The 21,150-nt window shown below is 36.1% G+C and overlaps 2 protein-coding genes across 2 annotated transcripts; one reads left to right on the forward strand and one right to left on the reverse strand.

The window, feature by feature from the left end:
• Positions 1 to 646: 646 nt before the first annotated feature.
• Positions 647 to 6,794, reverse strand: LOC118438807. The gene is made up of 5 exons (XM_035859567.1): positions 6,574 to 6,794; positions 6,115 to 6,500; positions 5,391 to 6,046; positions 1,435 to 5,334; positions 647 to 821 (listed from the first exon to the last, which is right to left on the reverse strand). Exons 1-4 carry the CDS (start codon positions 6,792 to 6,794, stop codon positions 4,882 to 4,884), a joined length of 1,716 nt encoding a protein of 571 aa, XP_035715460.1. The 3' UTR covers positions 647 to 821; positions 1,435 to 4,881.
• An 853-nt stretch (positions 6,795 to 7,647) lies between these two features.
• Positions 7,648 to 8,718, forward strand: LOC118438808. The gene is made up of 3 exons (XM_035859568.1): positions 7,648 to 8,011; positions 8,076 to 8,456; positions 8,522 to 8,718. Exons 1-3 carry the CDS (start codon positions 7,681 to 7,683, stop codon positions 8,548 to 8,550), a joined length of 741 nt encoding a protein of 246 aa, XP_035715461.1. The 5' UTR covers positions 7,648 to 7,680; the 3' UTR covers positions 8,551 to 8,718.
• The last annotated feature ends 12,432 nt before the right edge of the window (positions 8,719 to 21,150 follow it).

Here is a 21,150-nt window from a genome sequence, read left to right on the forward strand (position 1 = left end):
GAACAATTTTATTAATTAGTTCCTCAAAATTTTATAAATTTAGTGACTTTTCCTCGCCTTTGCCTCGTTGTGTAGTTGTGTAGAATAATGGCGGACGTTATTCCGCCTCTCCTTTGTCCCGAGTGATCGTACTCGTCACTCGTATGCTTTGTTCAGTTTAGTAAATTCGTCGTAATCACTCGTAGTTAAGTTAGCGTCACTACTCTTTTTCAGGAGAAAAAGTCTCCTGCAAGAGGGTAGTGTTAGGTAATCTATGCAAAATGCAATGTAATAATGCAACCACGATTATTATTAATAAAGCCTTCCTAAACTACACATATCTCCTCTGTCATCTCTCCTCTAAATGCATACATAACAAGATAATCGAAATCGGTTTGCGGCATCATACATACGACCCAAGGGGGAGGATCCTATAAACTTTTGGGGTCGATCGGACCACTCCCTCCGACGCCAGTGGGTGTGGTGGGGCAACATGAGATTTTTGGTGCAACTTAATCTATACGTGAAATGGAGTGAAATTAAGTGTTCCTGCGTTGTGCCACACCCCCACACCACATAGTGAGTGAGTGTAATAATTTGCAAATTAGATATTTTTTCTAAAATCAAATTTTATTAATTGTACAATACAAAAAAATATCACATGAACTTGTTTAACTTAATTGCTAAATTTTAACCACATTTGTTTAACATTGACCAATATTTTATTCAACTTAAACATGTTAAAAATTCAATTTAAACCAAAATGAGATTACACGAACTTGTTGAATAGCAATTACTGAAGGCGACATTGAATCCGTAAATCAGGGGCAAGTTGAAGATTCCTAAAATACAGAAACAAATTTGTTATCATGCATTACGTTTCACCAAATTTAGAAACATAAATTAAGAAAAAAATTCTGCGTAATTCAACTTGAATTACTATACCTACTTTACGTCGTTAAAAATTGCAATTTTGCGTTTTTAGAAGAAAATATAATTTACGCAATTGAAATTTACGACCACTACGTAATTGAAAAATTACAACCACTGCGTAAATAAAAAATTACGCTGCTTTCCTTAATTAAAAACAAATTACGTTGCTTTTCCACAGGAGGGTTAGCAATCACCCTCCTGTAAATGAAATAAATATTATTATTTGCAATGAATCGTTTGCTTCCTCTCGTAATTCAAAATCACGAATGCGTAATTCAAAATTACGCCTCCTCTCGTAATTCAAAATTACGACCACTGCATAATAAAAATTACGCTTATCGTAATTCAAAATTACGACTACTGCACAACTAAAAAATACGACCACTGCGTAATTAATAATTACGCTTGTTACCGTAATTCAAAATTACGAGTTAAAAAAATACAATTTTGCGTAATTGCAAAAATCGAGAATTTTTCGTAATTTAAAATTTAAAATAAATATATGCTTAAATATGTGCTTACCTCATGTTCTTGGCTGGAAAATGTATAATAACCACGGTGTTATTTAGATCACTCACTCACTCAGTGCGAAAACAGACTGACTCCATTTCACCAGTATTAGAAGCTCGTAGTGTGTGTGTGTGAAAGTAATGATGCTCCTGGTTTTGTTTGTATGTGTTTAATGATGTGGTTTGTGAAGGAAAGCCATGGATTCATTTCATCCATTTATGAATGAAAAAGGAAGAAACAGACTGTTTATATTTTCCCAAAACCAAATTTTATTCATTGTAAGATGCTAAACATTATATGAACTTGTTTAACTTAGTTATTAAATTTTAAACAAATTTGGCCCAATTTCAACAAAATTGACCTAATTTTATTCATTTTAAAAAATTTTAACGATGACATGGGTTTGTTTAACAATTAAAACCAAAATGTTAACGATACCATGAATTTCTTTAATAATTAAACCAAAATGTTAAAAAGTTACATGAATTGTATAGCATTTACGGACCTCGAATCCGCAGATCAGGGCAATTTGATGATTCCTAGAACAACAAAATAATTAGCACAACTCATTATCTTTCACCAAATTTTGACAAACTCACATTCAGAGGGTTAACCCGTTGTATTTCTTTATTACTTTTTTTAGTTATTTGCTTTACTTGGTTTATTTTCTTTTGATCGATTTCTTGGGAGATGCCACAGCTTTCTTGGGAGATACTTTTCGTTTAGGTGCACTCGGTGCTGATCTGGTTGTGGAGGAGCCACCACCACCTTGTTTTATCGCTTTTACTACTTTGGGTTTCTTTGAAGTACTTTCTGGGAGTGGAATATATGTTTCGCCTTGGATACGTAGTCGCCCTCCTCCCATTGTAGCCATCTTGGATTCCAACTCGCACTTCGAATTTACGCAATTGACTTTCTTCATCCTCTTATACTAACAAAGTGGGTTGAAATTTTCGTTGTTACTTTAATTTGATATTTTCCATGAATGAATGACATGAAAACTCCTCAAAGGTTGGAAATATAATGACGGAAAGTAATATATTGCAGCTCTTTTAACCGGTTTCTCAGAAATATCTTTAACATGAATTGGACTTTAAAAAAAACTTTCTAAAATTAATTTTAGATTATTCAGTTTTTATTGGAATTAGATCAGGAATAGGACGCAGCCAACCCGCACCAAATGGGAGAGTATTTATGCCATCCCCAAGTATTATTCGACTGCTATTTACAGAACCAAAAGCAGTGAAGCGTTTTTTTACAATCTTCAATTTATGATCTTTTGCCTGCAGAAGGTTAACATCCACATAGTGTGGTTGGTTCTTAAATAACGATTCTTTGTACATCTCGTGGGTCAATCTGTGTTTTGCATCTGGAAATCCTGAGCAGGCCTTCCGACCGGAGCAGATGCAGTTACGGTCTCCAGAACTATTGCAGACCGAACAGAATTCCTTGACGGAATAACACTTTCCTCGCAGTGACTACGTACAAAAATTACTATACAAACGTCCTTATGTTTTTTTCGAAACTTACGACAATTTCCACTGCCTCTAACGTTTGGACCTTCCAGTATCCTCCTTCACCTGCATGGGAGCTTTCATATAGAACATGAAAGGGGTTTAATTCGGAGTAGTCCAAGTTTGGAATGGTCTTCAGTCGCTCATAAAAATTATTATGTGGGTCTGGACCCTGGCATGCTATGGCTTCAGTGTCATAAAAGCTAACTTTCAACCCTGGGCCAAGTTTGGATTCCAGCATCTCCATAAACGAATACAGTGAGCGCTTTGCCCTATAGTAAATTACTCCTATTTATTTTCTAAATTTTCAATGCAATGAATGAAGTATAAAAAACCTGTGAAGGACAAAAGAAGCAGCAGCAGGGTTCTTGTTATAGTGAACTGTATTTCTTCGCATCGAGAACATGACAATCTCTTCGTTTTGGTTCAGTATTTGGTAAGACATGAAATTGTGCTTCGACATATATTTAATTGCTTCGTCGGACGTACATGCAATGTGGACATCAACGTACTTTTCGGAGGAAAGCATTAGGTAACCAAATATTCGATTGTGGATATGCTTAAGAAACATATACCCAATTTCATCGCCTGATAACTTTGCTTCTCTCCGGAGCAAGGACACCAACTCGTAAAATTCACCTAACCAATTTGTCTGCTTGTACTTGATTGCCTTATTAATTTTACGAATAACGATTCCTCTTGATTTGTAATATTTTAATGTTGCAATTTCGCATTTGTAATCAGTCTTATTGTGTACATCTAGTATGATCCTGGATTCTACTCCTCGTGAATTCCCAGTCCCTTGCATCTCAACCCATGCCTTTTTTTCCTTATCCGTCAATTCTTGCAAACTCACGCTACGATGGTAAGGCATCAATGGCAAATTTAATGTTCTTAGTGCTACGTCCCGCGGATAATCTAAATTAGCAGAAATGATGTAGCCTGTGTCAGAATTTTCGTCGTAGTTGTCAATATTTATACTCGATAAATCCTCCACCCACTCGAATTCAGAGTGGGGAATTTTGCTATTTCGAATAATATTCCACCACTAATATGTGGGACCGTTCCTTGTCTGTCGTAAATGTATTTAGCTTTTCATTTTTTGCCTCCAAAAGTCTACACACACTTCCGCACGGCCCCCCCACAAAGTCGAGAAATTCAATCATTTCTTTATCTTTGATGAACTGGAAGCCGTTAAATATTTTTAAATATTTTTCTGCAGATATCCCAAGCATAACTGGATAATGTAACGTAATGCAAAAAACAGAGCTCGAATTTCTCCATAGTAAACTTTAAAAAGTTAGTTACAACATCAGCTAATAGCAATACTTGTGATGTTCCGTATAGTGTAGCATAATCACGAAAATTTTTGCAGTCAAACAAGCTGAATGCGTCTCTTGACTTGGATAGTTTTTCTTCTGTGTCTGGCAATCCGATAAGATCTTGGTGAGGGAACTCATTATATTCCATGCTCGCTGGCCCAGTGTAAAATGCTGCAGGGTATGCAAGGCAGGGAATTAATTTGTGCACATATTCTTGTTTTTCCTTGTACCATTCGTATAATAGCGGACATCTTGTCGCCCATGTATCTACTGTGTTTGCTCCAATGTACCTGGTAATAATTTGTTCAATGGGGGCGTCGAGAAAAAACTGGAAATCTACAAATCTAACTCCCATTATCTCTAATAATAGGATCTCATTGCCAGTTTTCATTATTATTTTGGCCTTGGAGACCCATTCGCCTTTTAAGCTTGTAAGTATGTTGTGCAATTCTCTTTCCGCAACTCCGTGCCCGACAACAATTGGTGTGGGTTTAATTCTGACGAGAGAATTACAGGTTTGGCACAAAGAGTCTCTAAATTCCCCAGTAATTTTGTCATGATCGGCTACTTTTGGAGATTCCACCGAAAACTCAGCAGTACATAATCGGCAATGTGTACTCAATTTATGCTCCAGTTGTTGTAGAGGTGTCATAATGATTGGGCATTTCAAATGAAAAAAACACTTGATCCCTAATTTGTTCGGTTAATTCGAATATTTGCTTCAAAAATAATTCAATTGCATTGTTTCCAAAAAATGAATGAGTGGAAAGTAGTTGATTTTTCATTTTATTCACAGCACCAACTACACACAGACTGTATCCGCAAACTTCTAAATTACCATGTATGCTCGTATAAAAAAATTCTCCGGGATAATTGCTTCTCGTGTCGTTTTCGGGAGATTGACAGTAATGGAATTTGAAGTAAATTTTAAAGGGAATCTCCTCATAACTATTGAAATGCTTAAAAGAAAAGTAATCCTCTTTAGGGAATGTAACTTTTCTCACTCCGTCTTTTTGCATGCAAACCTCGTGATGACGAGCAAGATTGCGATACGTCCCGAAGCAAAACTGGCAAACCTGTTTAATACAAGAGGTTAGAAAACCACACAAGTTTAATAAGTAGCTTTATTTACTTGTTTCCTGTGGTGTCTGCCCGCTGACTCATACGAGATTGGCAACGTCATAATCAAGCAATAATGATACCGATATTGAACGTCAAGAAAAGATGTAGGCATTGGCTTGTCATGCTGAAGTATAGGCTGCTTGAGCAATAATAAATCGCAGTGACGTGATTTAATTTCTGCAGCTGGACGAATAGGATAAAGTGATTTCCCATCATTCCCAAAAATTGTCAATGAAATGGAAGGATTATTATCCAAAAAATGCGACACTGAATCCAGGTCGACACCGTTATAACAGCCAGAGAAATTTATTTCATTTGTTTCGCTGAATTCTTGAATTAAATGTTCATATAAGGAAGACTTTTCCCATAGCCGTTTGAGGCGTCTCTTTTCATTTTTGTTTAGGTCATCCCATTGTTTATTTGGCTCATCCGGCAAGCATATTCTTCTTCTGCATAGCCCAGCGGTAACACATCTGACAAAACATAAAGCGTCTTCTGGGTCTGGAGATCTGATGTTCAAAAAGTGTCTTGCACTGAGCTGCTTAGGCAGACGAATATAGCCCTTTGCGATGCCAGTTTTGTATTTGCCTAACTTAACTTCTAATGAATTGATAGATACAAGTGAATATCCACTTTCGCCGTCACAGTATAACTCTAAACTTGTTCCTAAAATTTATTTACATATTTTAGTTGAACAATGCATATGCTAAAGAGCGCATGTTGTTTATATTTACCTATATAGTCAGCACATGCTCGCATTGTTTCCAAAATATAGTTGGAATTGAACAAACGATTGAATGGGGTGAATAGAGAAACATCTTTTTCAGTTTTTTTAATAACATGTTCCAATGTGACGTCCAATGAAACAGAAACCCTTATGTTCTTATGGAGATGCAATGCATACGTGAGGATACTTTCCAGTTCATCATAAGTGTACTCAAATGTCTCGGAAATTGATCCCAGCACCACATCATCAAATTTGCATCTATAAGTGAGAATAATTCCTCTGAACACACTCTCAACCAGGCTGAAATACTTAATGTTGAGTTGTGGCTGCTGATTTGCTCCAGAACCAGTTTGGACAGGCGAACATAAGTGCAAGTCAATATCGTCCACATAGCTTCAGCAAGAAAATGAAATATCAGAATATGTGGCCGTGAGTGAATATGTGTAATTTTATGACTAAGCCTTACCACAGGCAGCAATGGCACTCATGTTTAATCTGAAGATGGTATGAGAAATGTTTGTATTGAGTGAATGAAACATTCGTGCAAACTGGGCACAAGAGCCGTCGATGGATTACATTTCTCCCCCATCTGTTTGCAGTGCGTTCCGTCTGAATAATTGGTTTAATAGGGCAGGTGGTGTCTGGGCTTGTTACTGAAGCAGTGATATGTGAACTTGAATTTTGCATTTTTTACAATCCACTCGTACTTCAGTCGTTGGAGGACAGGAAGTGCCTACGTGATGGAGCACTTTCCACGGAGCACGGAGCACGAGTTCCCCTCGGTGACGCCTCTTTCTTAACCTGTTGTTCTCAGCAAATTTTTCACGCTGCGTATGCTAAAGTTGAAAGTGCTTTAAAATTGTAAAATATTTTTAATAGGAACAGTATGCAAATGGGATCTGTTCTGGCGGAGACCTCTCCATTTTAAATGAAAGTAAACTCGTAATATTTTTTCTTTATGTAGTGAAAAATCATGGGAAAAGAATATTCCAGAACTTTGCTTCCAGAATAATTTTGTGTTGAAATGTGTGCTTATATATCACTAACGGTCAAATGGAGAAAGAAAAGGGATAAGTACGTAAGAACCCATGTTAAATCCAGTTTCTGAAGAGAGGGATTAAAGTGCAACAGCTGCGACTAGTTTACTGGTACATTAACGTAGGCACTGAGGTGATGGAACAAATGCTTGTTATTTCATCATGCAATTCTTTCACATTTTGTGGGAATCATCGTCCTTCTTCTAGAATATTTTACTCAACTCGTGTGCAAACCAGCTTCTAAAGGAAAGAATAAAAGTTCAACGGTTGTAACGAAAGTTATTTGCCTACACACCTATGTAGAAAGAGGCCTGATGCAACAAATGCATGTTATTTCATCATACTTTCACCACATTTTGCCCAACGTTTGCTGCTTTCTTCTAGAACATTTTATTCCAAACGACAACTGCTTGATTGGTATAAAAAGAGACGCATTTTACCTTTCACTTCACTTCAAAATCTGATCCACCGACCTTTTAACTAATAGTCAAGAAATCCCACATTATTATACACATTATTATACCCATTATTGTTATATGAGAACCAAGTCCGTACCCCGCAAAAAAAACACAAAAACTTACCGCATAGAAATTTCGAACCGACTTCTTACTAAATTGGTCGCTAAAAGAGCAGCTATGGAATCTTCTCAGGCTACCCAGGAATTGGACGTAGGTTCGGTTTATGAAGATTCCCTCAATGTAATAGAAAATTGGGAGGAAAGCGGCGATGCAAACCTTGAAGATTCTCAGCGTTTTTTCAGTCAAGAGGATGTTCATATCTTGCCAAATCTATGCGACAATAGGATTAGTAAAACCGATCGTAAGAGAAACAATCAATTTTGGAATGACCCTATAACCAGACGAACGGGTAATTTAGTACCGCATCTCATTTGTCAAAATCAATTTTCAACATAATATAATTATTATTCAAGGTCCTCTATTCGTACGGCCTTATTTTAGTAAATCAAAAGGTGTATGGTATGTACACTGGGTCAAATTATCTAGAAATTGGGAAGAGAATCTTGCGGGTTGTTGTGGTATCCACTTGAAAATCGAACAGAGTGAGTTGGGAGAGTTCATCAGCATACTCAGACAACTTTTGAAGGAGATAGAAAACGTGGGATTGAATAAACTTGTTGCCAGGCTTTCTAAGAGCAAATATTCAGCATGTGAAGATATGGAGGATATTCAAAAATTCTGGGCAAAAGACCACACTATTTTTTTGAAAAGTGGAAACGTGGCTGTCCGTCAACATTTCAACCAGGAAGATACGTACAATATTCATATGTGGTCAATAAAAGACATGCATCATGGTGAGTCATTTTGATTTCGGAAAGTAGTTTGTTTTTCAAGCAAACTAAACTCTTTCCTTGCACAGGTCCAAAAATATTTTTGAACCCCGGTTAGACAAGGTTGCCGTTGATTGAGGAGGTTGCGTTTATTGAGGAGGTTGTCCTCGATCACATTGAGGACATCGTATATGCCAGGGAATAATATAATTTTTTAATTTTTGATAATAATTTTGCTCTGTTTATGATTTGGTTGAATAATATATTAAAAACTTATCAGACCGATTATTCTGTCCATTTGTTGAGTAATTATCATACATTCAGCAGCACCTGTGTCTATATTTCATTTAAAAAACTCATTAATTGAAACTAGTGCCGTATTATCCGTCATTGACGGATTGTATTTACCAATCTCATGTGCACTTGTATATAAATATTTACTTATATCTTATCCTTTAAGGCTTCAATTCTTCATCTCATTTCGACACTTATTAACCAGCTTAGGTTGATTATTATTCATAGCACGCACAAATCTACAAAAACCACTTTTTATCACCTAGTCTTACTCGCTCCCCAACAACTTTGTGCATACATATCGCCTTCACACATATACAAATGACTTGTGCAACAACAAATAAATCCAAGTTTAAAAAGGTTACTTTTGACCCGATTACACACAATTACATCTTGATTTGATCCAACAATTATATGTTGATGTCTTTTACCTCAAATGGACTGATGAATATTTTAGCACTTTTAATGAAATACGTGACTATTAATTAATCTGATTGATCTTCATTCTGAAATGATCTCAATTGCATATGGTTATAATTGATTAGTATCATGAGCTTATATGGTCCACAATGAAGACAAGTTTCTTGATTCATTCACAGTTTCATCAAAATTATGAATTCAATGGAAAAGGAGACACGAAAAACATTTATAGTTATGCCATTTTACAGCAATATGTATCAGTTTAAACACACGCTCACACATTTTATTAATACAGAGAAGGATATGAGTAAAAATAAACAGTACCGTGATATTATTAACAACCTCAACTTTGTAATCTCTTTTAAGCAAATTATAAACCATGAAAGAAATACATTGAACTTACAAAAGTGTACACACAAATGAAAAACTCGATCTCACCAAAGGTAATATAAATTTATTTTGTGATTATTTCTATTCTTGATGGCTACAGCTAATTTTATTTAACTTTATTTAATTTTAATTTTAATAATTTGTAATATTTTTTATTGTAAAAAGGTCTGATGAAGTATTAAAAAATTGCGAGACCGGTCACAACTGATGATTAAATATATCCAAACATCGGTTTTTCTTTTCATAGATGACGAGTAAAATTTGCAGAATTTCCGTTTTAAAGAAAATGCATTAAAAATTTTACTATATGATAAAACATGATTTTACAAACCATTATGACATTATAACAAAACATTATAACACAGATTTTAGAATAAACATACTTCTAATTATTTTATAAAGTGACATAAGACACGAGAACAAATAAGATTATCAAATACCTACTATCGATATACTACCTGCCGTCTTCTGTAAATCTCATCAGAGTGGACTCACAAGAGTTAGATACAGGCGGTTCACGAGATATTTTAGTTAAATTTTACCCCGAATTATATTTATCTAGTTAATATTTAAAAAAAGTATGCAATGCATACCTTAAAAATCGTCCAATTTTTCCAATTAATTAAATTCTTTCAAGTTTTCTTGAATTGGATTTTATCAATCTCCGTACAACTGCACACATCAAAACCCTTGTATTGATTAGCAACGAGGCAAGTTGCGAAGATCATGCATTGACTCCTTCAAGGGAAAATTCGCCCACAAATCGAATGGAGGATGACGGTGTCGTCGTCTTCACCGTCGTCTCTATTACTGCCTGAAACGATTGTGCAAAACGTCATATATAATAATGTTTTAGGACATATCTGCTGAAATGCACGACAGAAAAATGGTTAATTCCGACTTATTAACACGACTAATAAGATATAATAATATATGTATCTACTTACGAAACATGGTCAAACGACAGGGCTAAGCCAACGACACGCCGTAAACCACATCTCGTAGGAAGATCGATTTGACTTAATATAAGATTACTTACCTTTTTAAAGTCCCAATTTTTCTTCATTTAATTGTTCACAACCACACGCACTCAGAATATTTTTGCAAGCTGGATATTATCTTCCAAACACGACCACCGTCAAATCAAATTTGATGTGCTAAGACTGCTTTTATCACTCGCTAGCCAACAACTTTTTGCATATAAACATGTGCACTCAATTTTATGTGAAGTCTTTTCGGAATGAAATGAATGAGTCAGGCTGGGACGAGAGCAATGAGAGGGGTTGAGATGACAATTATTATTATGAGAGGGGGTGTGGTACAACGCGAGAACACTTAATTTCACTCCATTTCACGTACAGATTTAATTGCATTAAAAATCTCATGTTGCCCCACCACACCCACTGGGTGAGATGGGTGTGGCACAAAGCGTAAACACTTAATTTCACTCCATTTCACGCATAGATTTAGTTGCACCAAAAATCTCATTTTGCCCCACCACACCCACTGGCGTCGGAGAGGGTGGTCCGATCGACCCCCAAAGTTTATAGGATACTCCCCCTTGGATCATATGTATAACGTCGAAAAGCGATTTCGATTATCTCGATCTGTTCTCCCGCTATCCTGCAGACAGACAGACGGAGTACGGACAGACAAAGTCTTCCCATAAGGTAGGTTAAGCTAATTTAGCTCCCAACAACATTGGGATTACATGTTGTCTGCAATCACCACGCAGCGTTAATCACGGAGGGACATTCTCCCTAAGCTACCACCGTTCCGCGGCATGTGTATTACGTTAAACAAACCAGCATTAGCTCATTAGTATGCATAGATCATCGCACATCTACCGAAACAACTTTTTTGTCACTCTCTCGCTCGCTCGCCAACAACTTTGTGCATATAGATACATATGTATGTGCACGCAATTTTATGTGAAATCTTTTAGCAACGAAATGAATAACAGCGTCAGGTTGGGATCAAAGCTATGAAACGGGATGAGTCATTCAGCAATGAAATAATTGAGGCATGGAACGAAAGCAATGGAAAGGGATGATTATTATTATCGCATTACTGCATGTCCGCTCGCATTTTAACTCGCATTTTAAATCACATTCCCGTACGGCTGGCTCGCTTTCGCACGACCTTGACCTGTTAGCTCGTTCGGGTCATTGGACTTGGATATCTTTCGCTTTCTTACTCATACTATTAAATTTCCTGGAAATTCGCACTATTGATTAAAATATATTCGATATATAGTTAGCTTGACAAGGCGATGAATTTAATTTTAAAGTATTATGTATAACATAAATATAGTTCATTGCAGAAAACAAAATAAATTAAGCCGATGAATTCCGCCGTTGTTTAGGTCCGCCAATGAATCAATTTCAAGTTCAATAGTTGAAGTGTCATTAATACTGTAACTACAAGATGATGAAGGGTGAAATCAATTTATAAAATTTTCCTTGAAAGTGATAACAAATGTTCTATCGAAAGATCGGAATAAGAATATCCACGTTATTTTAACAATCATGATTTACAATAAATTTCCGCAACTACAAATACAAAAACTCACGTACTGATGTACCCTATGGATATTATAAATAGACATAGTATTACCTTTTGTAAAATTGTATTTTGTGCTACCTGATCTTAAAATTTAAATCGATAATTGTGCTAATGTGTAAAACACCAGCTTTAATTAATTGTTCTTCCTGTAACACACACAGCGACGGTGAGACGCATTATATTAATAGCTGCTACTCTCTTAGACTTCCGATATTGTCTGAACACAACCCAAAAAAATATATTTCTAATGATTAAACCAATGCGTCGTCTGCATTCTATGATAAATACGGGGATCAGGGTTCGGAAAAACCCAGGGTTTTATTCAAAAAGTAACGACCCAGGGGTTTTAATGGGTTTTAATGGGTTTTTTGGGTTTTAATGGGTTTTATGGGTTTTATTGGGTTTTATTAGGTTTTACATAAGTAATACATTGAACAACAATTTTCACAACTATTGCAATCCAATTTCAGTTAATATGCAAATTCTCCTTGTCCATGTTAGAATTTGTATCCGTTTCGAAAGGGTCCTATTTAACTGATCATAGTTTAATACTTTATGAGACCATAATTACATATATTACCTTTTTCTCGAATACTTCCTCTCATCATAATGAAATCAAAGTTGTTTAAAGGTTTTTAAAATTTAATGTTTCAATGCCATCTTAACGTGTATTGTCAATTCTGGAAAAAATCGAGTACTTATGAACAACGAAAGCACAACGCACGTATGTATTACGATCGAGAATATAATAAGTGCTTTTTACAGATATACTATTTTGCTCATAATAAAGTACTTCGTTGTCCATAAGAACTCGATTTTTCAAGAGGTGATATTATATCAATGTGATAATTAAGATCGGTTTGAAACATTTTAAAAAACTAAATTAAAAAACACTATAGTATTTTGTTTAATTTATTCGCTGAGATGAGAGGAAGTATTCGGGAAAAAAAGTATTAATTATGATCGCAAAATGTATTAAATTATGTATGATCAGTTAAACATACCTCGTTCCCAAATTATTTTTGTGTATTTTTTGTCACTTGAAACCTGTAATGGTAAGGGATGTCCCTGATTTATTCCTGGTTTTCAAAACTTACAGTATTAATCAAATAAACTACTTAGCTGCCATCAAACAACTTCGACTAATGTATGACAGCTGTTTTCAGCTTTTAGAATATAGTTTTAAGCTAAAACGCAGTTAAAACCCATTAAAACCCTAATAAAACCCATTAAAACCCAAATAAAACCCATTTAACATGGTAAAACCCGTTGGGTTTTATTCATTAACAACCCATTAAAACCCATTAAAACCCAAAAAACCCAACCCAATAAAACCCTGGGTCGGAATAACCTGACGGGGATTGTTACACTAATCAAACTACCGACCAAAATAAACACGGTGTGCAAAGTTCCCCAAAGTGAGGCTATATTTTTCGGCTTGAAATTCTGGCACTTATCAATTTTAATGGCAGGGATACGGTTTATATTTTTCTTGCTTAATTCCGGTTGCTCTGTTAGGGTCAAAATCCCTGCTTCATTTAAGCTTTTAAAAGTCCTAACAATCGGGGATTTCCATACGTGCTCAAACGATATCCCCGTCGGATAGCTTTGGACAGTTTGGGTGCTAACGAAAAACTTTATGTGGGGATATTTCTTTGATAAAAAGTCATATTCCAATCTAATCTCGGACGATTTTCCTACAAAGACTGTTTTCTCGCATTGTACAACTTATCCTTCAATTTTACTTTGCAGAGTTGGATAGGTAAGGTTTTCGCTCAAATAGCTGAATCCCCTAGGATAGTAGGAATGTTTTCGAGAGAACAGGATCAAATCCTTAAACATTGAGAAGTGTGTACCACCGTAATCGATATGATCTTTCGCCAGATTTCTCAATACGGCTAAAAATTCTGGGAGAACTACCCTGCTTACACTTTGCTCGAATGTTGAGAGAAGTCGGTAGCATGCATGATCCACTTTAGTCATGTTCAGGTAAACTGTTTCCGCTTCAAACGAGCTATACGGAAGCGACGAAGTAAGATGCACTAATTCAAAATAAAACGACGTATACACAGATTCCAAGGTTTCTTCCATTTGTTTCTTTGCCCCGGGTAGATTAATTTCTTCCGTTATTAAATAATTTTGTATTGTTTTCAATATTTTGTTACCGCAGTCGAGCTGGTCAAAAGATTCCGTTTGAAACTGTCTCATGGGCGAGTTTAATTCCGAGATCATTATCCCGTTGTACCCATTGGTCAGAACCACCGACATGATGCTCCATATTCCAAATGAAATTCTGAAAAAGTTGTGTTTCGAAATACGCGTAGGCATAAAGCCCGTCTCCTCAAAAAGCGAGGCTAAGACATACATCCATGCGGAGAAACGCTGTTGCTCAAGTAGACTAAAGAAATGCTGGCACAGTGTCGTTATTGCAACAATTATTCCGATGGTAGTACCCAAAACTAACCAAAGATCCGGTTGGAAGGGGGTGATGTAGAAATTTAAAGTAATGTAAGGTTCAGCGTAACATGTTAAAAATTTGTATCCCTCAAAACCTCTTTGGATTAATGTAACATCAATAGTAGTTTCCTCCATATTCGTAGGACGATCCCCAGCGTCGAATGTTAGCTTGACATGTTTAACACTTTCACTTAAACATTTGGAGTCTGGGAGAACGCTTATGTTGGCATTTGAAAATACTTTCAAAACCAATTGAGTGAAGGAGGTGCGAACTGTTGCATTGATCCGGGAAGTAGTTCCTGTGGTTGGTGTAGTCTGAGTATCTTTCACTTCACCCCATTCCACACCATGGATGCACAATTTGCTCAAACGATTTATATGCTTATCAACGAGAGTAATATAGGTCTCACCACTTAACTGTATTTCAGATGCGCAGGTAATATGTTTCACCATGTTCTCCACAATTTTGCTATATATCAGCAAGCAGATCTTAAAATTTTGCTCAGGCGAGTCGACAATAAATGAGACTTGGTTAAACACTGGAAGGTGAAACATACCCTTTAGCAGCTCGGGCTTACTAATGACCACAGTAATGTAGGCGTTTGTGTTTAAAAAGAAGTCATATCCATGGTGTGGCCCATAATAAAAATAATGCTTCGATGCAAATTGGATCCAACGTTCTACCTGGCGTTTAAACGAATGTTTAGAATTTTTAGCCCCTGCTCCCAAAAAGATAAAACTTATTCGACACGGAGAAACACGAACTTTAACTGTGTCAAGACTCGGAAGTCCATCAGTTTTGAAGGAGCCGAAGTTTCGCAAAACATCATCGTACTTTGGCATAAATACAGTCGTAGATACAAAGCTTAAATCTCTAGAAGATAATTGGTTCTCGTAATCCAGAGAATGTAATATTTGCAAGTCACAATTGCTTATGTTACTAAGCAAATCACGAAAACTTGAGATACCACTCATATTTACGGCTATGCAAAACTTGATGAAAGTAATGGTCAAGTACAGATTAAGAACGATTAAACGGTTGAAATGCATTTCATATCCAAGACTATAAACTGTAGTTCATGACAAAGCTGAGAGTACATATGTCCACAATTGTAGTTATTCACTGCGCATCATTACTACTACGTAACTACTACGGTACTACGTAATACATAAAACTAAAGTTACCGTGGGTTGGCGTCCGTTAATCCTAATTACTTGTAAACAAGAGATAGAATAATCACTCTTATAGTTATAAGAGAAAGTAGGCATACTAACCGGCACATTCGTATCCAAACATTTCAATCTACAACAAAGGTCCCTATATTTTAAGTTAGGTGGGCTGATGTAGGAAACCCTTCAAAATCAGTGGATCAATTACCAATCCAGAACGTCCCGCTAATTTGAATCGCTTGTTTCAATTGGCTTTGCGTCTTTAAGTGTTTTGAAACCACAGGTAGGAAATGAACGATAAATGCATACACAACCAACAATTCCATTCCCAGTAGCCATAGATAAATAATTAAACACACGTTTCAGGATTTTTCCCAATCCTCACGTTAAACTGACTTATTCCGGTATTTGTATACTAGAACTTGTATTTTCCCTTGCTAGAAAAATTTCACGGTAAAAAGTGCAAAATTCTAGCTTAAATAGTATTTTTATGTAACTTTGTTGATACTCAGCATTATGCTTGAAAAATCCTGAGAGTCTGATTACTTACGTATGGCCACATAATTTGTTTTGGTTTCACCAAAACTAAAGCGGGAGGTGTAATCGTATTGTACATAAGTATGTATCCACAGTATTAAAGCGTAATTCGTAGCTCTACTTGTTTGAATTTCAAATATGCACACTATTCAATACTCAATAAGTTTTAAGAAATTATTCTGGAAAGTTGAATTCTATTCATAGATATTTATGCACGTCTTAACTGAATTGCCCTTTGAGCAAGGGGTTCCATTCTTCCAGCAAAGGCGAGATATAGTTTAACTTTTTCTTTAAATCCATATTATAAGCTGAAGAGGTCTGTTTGTGACGGAAGTGAAAGTAATTGACCCTACTATTTGTACCAGTCACTTCCAGCACGTTGGTAATGACAATGGCATATTTATGAATTGATATCTAGTAGCAAACAAGACTTACAAGAATACAAACGATAGAAACAAGACTTACAAAAATCTTTCTTTCATTTTCATTCAAATGACCGGCTCATTTTCTATCATACTCTGTCAAGTGAATGATAGTGAACAGGTTTGCTTACAAGGGGAGGTCCACGACATCTCCTCGTGTCCAGGGTACTACTAATATTTGATGAAACAAATTTGAAGGGACCGCAACTTTTAAAACTAGACCCACAATCGCCCGTCGAAGGACGGGGCTTGTACGCTTGCCGCATAATAAATTATTACTTACCAAAGCATAAAGCTGTTTTTTACCTTTAGGAAAATTAGGTAACTAATGTTCAAAAGTGCTCGCTTTTGAATAATTAATGAGTTTATGGAGAAAAATGTAATTATGCTAAGTCATTCTCGGCTGTAGCACATCGCCACAACAAACATAGCGTCAAGACCAATAGGAAAATATCCGCATGAAAATGTCCTCAGGAGAACAAGGGGCATCTTAACAGTGTTACTCTTCCCGCGAAATTCCTACGTTTTTGTACTGAAAAGCGAGATTTTTGAGGTCAAGAAACCGCAAGAAAGGATTATTTTTAATCAATCACGCCTTATATTATATTTCTAAACATATTGAAGTCGCATAACTACCGTGCTTTAATTAAATTTCAAAACTGTAAAACTGAAATCTGCCAAACTTTCAAAATCATACATACATTTTATTCAATTAAAAAATTAACCGCAAGAAATTGTTTCGGAAACGAGTAATTGATGCAAAATCTTCTATAGATAAATTTAATTAGATGAAAGCTTACAGAAAAATATGCGTATTTTAGCCACGCCCCCTGTGAACTGAAATTCGAGAACATTCGCTGAAGGATGTCCTTTATAAGATCGACGATTTCCTACGTGTTTAGGGTTTGATCCTATTTTTCAGTGTACATTTGTTATGGATTCATTCACTTACAAGGAAAACATCCGAGGTGTCCGTTGAATTCAGGGTTGCCCCGGATTCGACAGGGAACAGGGAAAACATATACTCGAAATTTCATGACATGCTATTGAATTTTTTTACGAGTTTACTAAATCTCAATTCATTTTACTTGCAGCATAAATTATGTAAACCAAAAGTTTCAACGATTCCACTGCTAACTGATTGATGCTTGTAATGTGTTCGGTAAATAAAGAATATAAACCTTATCTACGTTTAATCTAATACTACATAAATAGATTAAGAGGAGAAAGAAATTTGATGATCATCAGATTTCCCGCCATAATGAGGAGTGCCCCGGCCAAGGCGTGGTATCCAGCGTCCTACATACATAATTCAAGCGAGAAATCAGGGTTGTTTAATTACTTGATTGATTGATTGATTTATTTATTCCACCACTCTTTTAGGCCATATAACCATATAAACCTTGAATATATGCTTTTGTATATTTCAATTCTTTAAATTTCGCCACGGTCAAGAATCGTGACCGTGGCGTTGAATTAATACGCAGCTTTGTTGCGAAATTACTGACAAATCAGATTATTTTTATATGAGGCACTGACTCAGGAGGAGAGCTTCACCACCTGCCCCTCTCAGATCTTGATGTGCTTTTCATATGTGGTAGGGTCCTATGAGTGTACTATAACCCTGAAGTGGATTGACTCCATGGCCATGTTTGCGCCCGCCACACCCACCCAAAGAGATGAAAACCACAAAAGTTACCAACTTCAAAAATCCACCAAAAATCCAATTTTGATCGGATTTTGATAAAATCTACATTTTTGTAATCCCAGATACTTGCTTGATCATATCCAGTAGCAATCTCAACTTTTTTGAAATTTTCAGGCATTTTCGGGCTGATGAATTATTCGAAAAAATTCAAAATTTCAAAAAAGTTGAGATTGCTACTGGATATGATCAAGCAAGTATCTGGGATTACAAAAATGTAAATTTTACCAAAATCCGAGTAAAATTGGATTTTTGGCGAGGGTTTGAACAAGTGAAAACAGGGCTTTTTTCGTGTTTTTGGCGCCTTTGAGTGGGTGTGGCGGGCGCAAACCTGGCCATGGAGTCAAACCACTTCAGGGTTATAGTACACTCATAGGACCCTACCACATATCCAAAGCACATCAAGATCTGAGAGGGGCAGGTGGTGAAGCTCCCCTCCTCAGTTTAATCAATGTAAAACCCCTGTGCATGGATTTTCAATAGCAAAAGCCAGAGTTTTTCTTTACCCTTGGGTATACATTCGACAAAAACTGCTATGAATAATTGAAAAACTAATTGCAATCATATACCTTAAAATTTTAATTTTCTTATCGAAGAACTTGTATTTGGCAAGAAATTACTTCTTGTGTACAACTTCAAACCTGTAAGGGTCCATCCATACATTACGTCATCAAACATTCTCGTTTTAGCACCCACCCACACAACGAATGCATACATTAAGGGATAAGGAATCAACACTGGAACGATATGAAGACCACTAAAATGATGAGGTAAGAAATAGATTGCATACATGTGCAGCTATTGTGAAACAGCATTAGCAGCATTTAGTATCCTGGTTTAAAGTTTTGGTGATGTTTCCAACTTTTAAAATGTATTTAACTAGTTATCAGTTAAAACCAAATTAAACCCATTAAAACCGAAATATATAGTACCCAAAGGGCCTTAAATACAATGCGATGGTGTGAACAGTAACACTCCGAATTGGTTAAAATTTTAAAATTATGTGGTCCAACTCAATATAAAAAAAGTTTCGTAGGACTGTTTGTGTGATGGTCGGAATTAGTCCAAATTTTTGAGGTCATAGTGGAAAAAATGAGTGATTTTCTACCAAGCCCAGGAAATAAACTCCACTCCCATTACCTTCGAAGGGAAATTTTTTTTTTCTACTTTGACCGCAAATATTGTTGCAAATTCCCACCATTGCACAACTGCCTTAAGAAAAGCTGGTTGTATTGACTTGGACCACACAATTTTAAAATTTCAACCAATTTAGTGGGTTGCACTTCACACCATCGCATTGTTAGTCAAAGGGCAACCCACTGAAGTAAAACCATGGCTCCGAATACCCTGATTACACCATTTTCTACTTTTTTATTGCGCCTTACTTAAACACCATTTACCATTTTCATGTAACGTCCAGTCTCTTATCGAACCATGTCGCCGTCAGGATTAGCATAATCTTAACGCGAACAAGTAATGAATACTTCACTTAGCTGACTTACAAACACAGATTATATCCAAGCCCGAGCGATCAAGGGCTTAGCCGTAAATCGATAAAATATGAAGATCAACTCCGTTCACTGCTTATGTATGATTTACATATTTTAATCCATAAACATTTCAATCTTCACACATTCTTGTGTACAAAATACACTATGCTACTTTTATAATGCATGCAAAAGTTATAGCCACTTATATTTAGCTTGAGTAGGGGTTGACTATACTTTCTGCATTGACTGTACCTCTGAGTAAATGAGAGGATTCATCTAAGACGAAGAAACAAGCAGGCACGAACCCAAGCGCTGCAAACTTTTGAAAATTTTTCATAATTTATTTAACCTTACAATTATAATATTCATAATTGCAATGTATTTTTGATGAACTTTCTAAAGCAGATGTAATGGCATGGTTCCATTAATTGCTATAGTTAGTTTTGTGAAGGGTGTACATATTATTACTATTACTTTCATTTCTTGTAACTTTACCACGACATTTAAATCTATATGTACATACTTATATATTAAACCTCTCTCCATTAATTGCTCTTTCCTGTATCGCACACGGCGACGGCGATACTCATTATATTCCTAGCCGCCATTCTCTTAGACTTCCGATAATGCCTGAATAAAATAACACGAAGTATACTTTTAGTTCCCCGACTAATACTGCGCCGGCATTCTATGGCAAACACTGGAATTGTTACACAAATCAAACCACCGACCAGAATAAACACCGTGGGCAGCGTTACCTTAAGTGTTGCAATATTTGTCGGTTTATAATCTTTGCTTTTCTTCATGAAAATAGCTGCAGTGCGGTTGATATTTTTGGTACTCAATTCCTGTTTTTTTGTCATAATCAAAATCCCTGCCTCATTTAGACGTTTGAAGGTATTGCCAACCGGTCTTGATCCCCAATCGTGCTGCAACAATATACCAGTTGGATAACTTAGCACTGTTTGAGTGCTTATGAAAAACTTTATGTCGGGATACTTTTTGGATAAAAATTCATACTCCAATTTAATCAGGGACGATTTTCCTACAAACACTGTCTTTTCACACTGTACAACTTCGTCGACTTTTGAACGGCAGAAATATAGTTGCCCTTACTCAAATGCATCTCAGACGTGCATGTAATATTAATTGGCGCCGGTGACCCGTCCAGCATTTTTCTTACTTGAGGAAAACACAACTCAAAATTTTGATTTGGAGAGACATCAATAGCTGACATATGGTGAAACACTGGTTGGTAAAATGTACTG

Source organism: Folsomia candida, unplaced genomic scaffold (genome assembly GCF_002217175.1).
Source record: "Folsomia candida strain VU population unplaced genomic scaffold, ASM221717v1 Fcan01_Sc026, whole genome shotgun sequence".
Lineage (NCBI taxonomy): Eukaryota > Metazoa > Arthropoda > Collembola > Entomobryomorpha > Isotomidae > Folsomia > Folsomia candida.